General features: G+C 48.2%; 1 protein-coding gene across 1 annotated transcript; it reads left to right on the plus strand.

Moving 5' to 3' along the window:
• The first annotated feature begins 1,214 nt into the window (after positions 1–1,214).
• On the plus strand, positions 1,215–4,087 carry Tcf21 (transcription factor 21). The gene is made up of 2 exons (XM_036168540.1): positions 1,215–1,909; positions 3,529–4,087. Exons 1-2 carry the CDS (start codon positions 1,460–1,462, stop codon positions 3,616–3,618), a joined length of 540 nt encoding a protein of 179 aa, XP_036024433.1. The 5' UTR covers positions 1,215–1,459; the 3' UTR covers positions 3,619–4,087.
• The last annotated feature ends 1,381 nt before the right edge of the window (positions 4,088–5,468 follow it).

Here is a 5,468-nt window from a genome sequence, read left to right on the forward strand (position 1 = left end):
GACTCTGTTTTCCTTTACTTTTCTTCTTACCCACTACCCCAGAAGATTATCTCATTCCCTGAGAAAGATGGTCCCAGATGGAGTTAAAGGTGGAAACTTCCCCAAAGCCATGGTCTCTATTGGTGATTCCTTAGGTCAGCTTTCCACACGGCACCCTGGTAGCCAAGATGGGAGAAGAGAAAGGCAACCAGAGGAGCAGGAAATCTGCAGTTTTTACAAAAGGTGTCAGGCAAAGAGATGTCCCAGACTGGCTGACTCTTTAACACCCCATGGAATGAATTTCTGGCAAGAATTTACACGAAAAGTTTTCATCTCATTGGGAAAAGATTCTCAGCTAGCAAAATATGCTCCACAAAATCCATATGACCCCTCTCATTCCCTACCCATCCCCAGTCAAGTGTGTGTGTGTGTGTGTGTGTGCAAGTGTGTGTGTGTGTGTGTGTGCAGTTAATGATCAAGTGTGTCCCTATGCACTAGCAGTTCCCTGGTACCTTCAAATTGACAGTGCATTAATGGATTTTTTTCTTAGTTTCTCTTTCTTTCTTCCTTCCTTTCTATAATTTCTCTCCAGCACCACAAAGACTCTGTGACACACTTCCTTTCCCAATTTACCTCAGGTAAAATTTGAACAGTAAAATACATCTGGAAAAAAAAAAATCGGCTCAGTGACCGGCATTTGTTTTTCAAAAATTTGGTTCGGTGGACAGGACTTATTGAGTAAGTCTCTTGTGACTGATAGGACTTAGAACTGTGATATCATCCGGTATGTGGGAATGCAATCTTCATAAAGCCCTGTGGTCGTATGGGGTATTAGTCAAGGGCAGCTGGATTTGAATTGGTATTTTTTGGGGAGGAGGGATGCCTATAAGATGTTTTAGGGGGAAGGCCCAGGAAGAGCAAAGGACCTGGCCATTTCTCTAAAGTTCTCGGTAACAATCACTTGAGATTCCCTTGGAAGAAAGGAGGTCCTAGGAAGTGAGCAGAGGCAGGGGCTCTGAGTAGGGCTGCTACCCTCATGGCTTGGGCCAGCATGGAGGAAGGAAACTGGTACATGCATGTAGTGATCGCTGGAATCCCGGGTCTGTGCCTGAAAGTCTCCAGTGCTTCTGAAAGGGGTCTAGGAAGTCGGCAGGGCCTAGCAGGCCCCTCCCCTGGGCTGCATGGATCCGCCTCTCTATTCCCCAGATAAATTCCTAGTGTTCACCAAATTCCTCGGCGCTCTCTCACTCTCCATTAAGGCCAGGACTCCGGGGGTGGGGAAATAGCGCCCTGGTTTCCCTCCCTGTCTCGGGATCCCCTGTGGTCGCTTCCACAACTCTGCGAAGGGGAAGCTGTGAGACCAAGCTGCCAGATTCCCATTCGAACCCCCAACACACACGAAGTGGCAGCTCCATACCCTTTAAAGACCCTCTTAGTTCCAGTGTCTCTCTCCCTCACTCCTACCAGCCCCCCTCTAAACATGTCCACTGGCTCCCTCAGCGATGTAGAAGACCTTCAAGAAGTGGAGATGCTGGAATGTGACTCCCTGAAAGTGGACTCCAACAAGGAGTTTGTGACTTCCAACGAGAGCACGGAGGAGGGCTCCAACTGCGAGAACGGATCTCCACAGAAGGGTCGCGGCGGCCTGGGCAAGAGGAGGAAGGCGCCCACCAAGAAGAGCCCATTGAGCGGGGTCAGCCAGGAGGGGAAGCAGGTCCAGCGCAACGCTGCCAACGCGCGCGAGCGGGCCCGCATGCGGGTGCTGAGCAAGGCCTTCTCCAGGCTCAAGACCACCCTGCCCTGGGTGCCCCCGGACACCAAGCTCTCCAAGCTGGACACGCTCAGGTTGGCGTCCAGCTACATCGCGCACTTGAGGCAGATCCTGGCCAACGACAAGTATGAGAACGGTTACATTCACCCAGTCAACCTGGTGAGTTCCCCCTCTCCGCTGGCCGGGCCTGGGGACCCGGGGCGATCCCCTGACACCTTGGCCACCACCGGCCTACCACTTCTGGGGAACCTCCGTGCGGGCTCCATGCAGCGCCCTGGCTCTCTGCGCTCAGTGCTGCTGCGAGTGATTTGTGCAATGGTTTGACGTGGCACCCCATTAAGGGATTTCCGAGGGTATTCAGCTGGCAAAGACCAGGCATCCCCGCGAAGGGTGCCAGCGCCATTTCCGCTGTCATGAAACTGACAAGATGCTGGGCGCCCAGAAGACATCTGACTATGCCTCTTTTAGCTAGGAGCAAGACTTAAGTTCCCTTCTGACTCTTGTAAACATCCAACTCTGTCCTATCCCCGGGTATATTTAAGACTATTAAATGCAGACATATTTATGTTCCTGTACCTCCATAACTGTCCATGCAAATCCCTCAGCTACTTAAATATTCCGTGCTTGACTAAGTCGATTACCATTTTTAAATCCCAGAAATTCCAGCCACTGTCCACATAATCAGTAAATCCGCTCAGGTCTTCCTGTACTGAATGGTGTTGCAGTCATAGGTCTGATCAGTTACAATGAAGAGCGACTTGATTTTACCTTAATAACTCGTGTCCACCAAGCCTAACTTTTAAAAAGCAAATGCTCATTACTGAACCAATTTTCTTAGAGCCGTTTTACTGTTTGGGATTTTTTAAAAAACTTCCTCTTTCGTTTGATTTTATTTTAAAATGTGCAGACTCTAAAGAAAATGCCACCGTACTAGGACTTTTGTTTACATATGATAAGGATGAGATATCCCTCAGGCCAGCACTTACAGAGAGGCTTGAGCTGTCTCCCTCAGCTGCCCTCAGGAACTGGGGGAGGGGATGCTAAAACCCATTTTGCCAGGAAAAATATTTTCCCTCCAACTAAAAGTTTATTTTTTTTTTTTAGTGTGATGAGTAGTAGCCTTTATACAATCTAAAACTAGAATGAGATTATCAATCAGAACATTTTTAATTGCTGCTACTTTCATCTTTAAGTATTAAAAGAAAAAAATATAAGTTAAATACTTTTCATTGTATAACAGCCCAGAGAAAAAGAAGAAGAAAGGAAAGAGGCGAGCTTTGCTTTCTCGGGAGCAGAGGGGTCTTTAATAAAATGCCACTCTGTCTTTTATTAACAACACACACTCCTTCAGGGATACTGACTTGCTTCAAGTTGTGGTCATAGGTAGCACTGCACTGGGGGGAGGAATGGGAGTCTATAAAGGCGAGGATGCTGGACCATGCCTCAGTAGAACCTCAGCAGCAGCTGGTAGGTAGGGTAGTAATCCTCCCCATCCCTGCTAAGACCCCTAGAGTATCTGCCTTGAGGTTGTGGCTGAGGGTTCCACTTGGCACCCAGGATGGGACCTCTTTAGCAGTAGTTCTAAAAGCCCATTACCACTACCATCACCACCACCTGGAGGGGGTTGCTTTATCCTGCCAGGTACTAAGACACTGCAGATCCCTGCCCTCCATGCTTACCTAGCCCTCACGCAGGCGCCCCTCCTGTAACTGGGGCTCCGGCTGACCCCTCCCCCTGTCCAAGGGTACTTACCCCCTCCGCCCTCTTCTCTGTTGCAGACGTGGCCCTTTATGGTGGCCGGCAAGCCCGAGAGTGACTTGAAGGAAGTGGTGACCGCGAGCCGCCTGTGTGGAACCACCGCGTCCTGACCTTGGAGGTGCGAGTCTGGGAACCGTGCGCTCCGGGGGCAGTGGGCCAGCGAGGGCGACGACCCCTGCCCTCCCCTCCCCGTCTCCGCTGCAAGCCTTGCAAAGCTCCTCTCCCCATCCTGCCCCGCGAGAACACTTAACCGCGACGAGGAGATTCGTTTCCAAACCAAAGGAGACCAACTGTACTTACAGATTCCCATCTATTTAACTTTATTAACTTCTGCCATGGATGACTGCGAGCCTGGCTGGTCCAAGTGCAATATGTAATTATATATATATATATTTTATATATATAAATAGATAATAAGAGCCTATCAATGTGTATCTTTTGTACAATATGTTGTAAAATGTAGATCATAGAATAGCTGACTTTGACAGTCACATTTTATAAAGTAAGTCACTCAAAGAAATATATATTTTTTTCAAACAGGTTTTTGCTACTTTCGGAAATAAATCTTTCTTTATATTGCTAAAAAGCCTAGGCATTTGGTGTGATTTATTTTAAAAATCTACGAAGAACAGTGGAAAGTATGTGAATGTTTAATGATTTTTAAAAGTAGTTATTTAATCCAAACTTCTAATTAAAGATTAACTCTAATTCCCACTAGGAAAAGAGAAGTCATGTTTCCCGCCGAAAATTTTTAAGAGTTCTTCTCATTAAACAACATAACTGTAAATAGTGAATAAGCAGGGTTACAAAGTCATCCAGTCACATAGACCCGAGTACAACGAAGAAAAAGAAAATCCAATTCTCCACTTTTTTACTGTTCAGAAGAGCGGGGAAAATAAACCCTACGAAAGTTTTATAACTTTCCGTGTGAGGCTGTGATTTTAAAAAAAAAAAAAAAAATACCTGCTTGCAAACCAGTGAAAAAGGAATTGGAGCTACGTGTGAATTCCAAATGCAGAAGATATTTTGCCTGTTTCCTACTGATAATTAATTGCAACACTAAGCGTGCAAGCCTGCTTTTCGGGTGCGGTTACCCCTTGCATTCGGCTCAGGCCAAGACTTCCGGCCGGCCGGATCTTAACTTAAACATCTTCCCGGCTGAGGAACAGCTCATTGGGGAAAGATTAGGTTGAGATAAACACAGAGGCGAGGCCGAGGAGCCTGGGACCCTGCTGCCTCTGCCCCAGCGCAGCCCGCCGCCGGGGCGATGCGCCAGATGCCACCGCGGCTGTTTAATGTTCGGGGTTATGACCGCAGTGTTTACAAGACGCCCTCGGTTATTTATACTGTTATCCCTCGCAAAGGCCTTGAAACTTCCGCTTCGCTTGCTCTTTCTTTTCAACGCCCCTCCTCTGCCCCCCACCATTTCTAACTGGGTTTGGTACCTGGCCTTAGAATAACTTCCTCTCCTGCGCTTACACCTCCAGTCAACCCCAAAAGCCACACGCGGCGGAGCCGTCCTGGAAACATCTACCCACCACCTTGTCCTGTCCCTCCTGGGAAGCCACCGCGCCACCAATGCAAAGCTAGTGCGTCTAGTGACTTCTCGTCCGTGTCGTTTGCACACTTGCCTTGGAGGGTATTTCAAGGTGTCAGTCAGGCGACTCCTCTGACACCCCTCCCAACTTGACTTTCAAGAGCTCAGTTCAAACTCTTGGAGGTTCCACCTGCTCTTACTCCAAAACGCAGTCCTCGCCAAGGACTGGTCCAGAGATTCTGAGGGAAGGAAGCTTGGTGTCACCACCACGACTCGCTTATGTGTGCGCGGTTAGCCCAGCAAGCGTTCCTAAGTTTCTAGTTACGTTTTTTTACAAACCAAGTAAATTCTTGACAATTCTGAGCGCTTTGCGCTGGCGACCCTGCAGAACCCTAGCTTCTTTCCCTTTCTCTACTCTTACAA

The sequence above is a fragment of the Onychomys torridus genome, chromosome 19, assembly GCF_903995425.1.
Source record: "Onychomys torridus chromosome 19, mOncTor1.1, whole genome shotgun sequence".
NCBI lineage: Eukaryota > Metazoa > Chordata > Mammalia > Rodentia > Cricetidae > Onychomys > Onychomys torridus.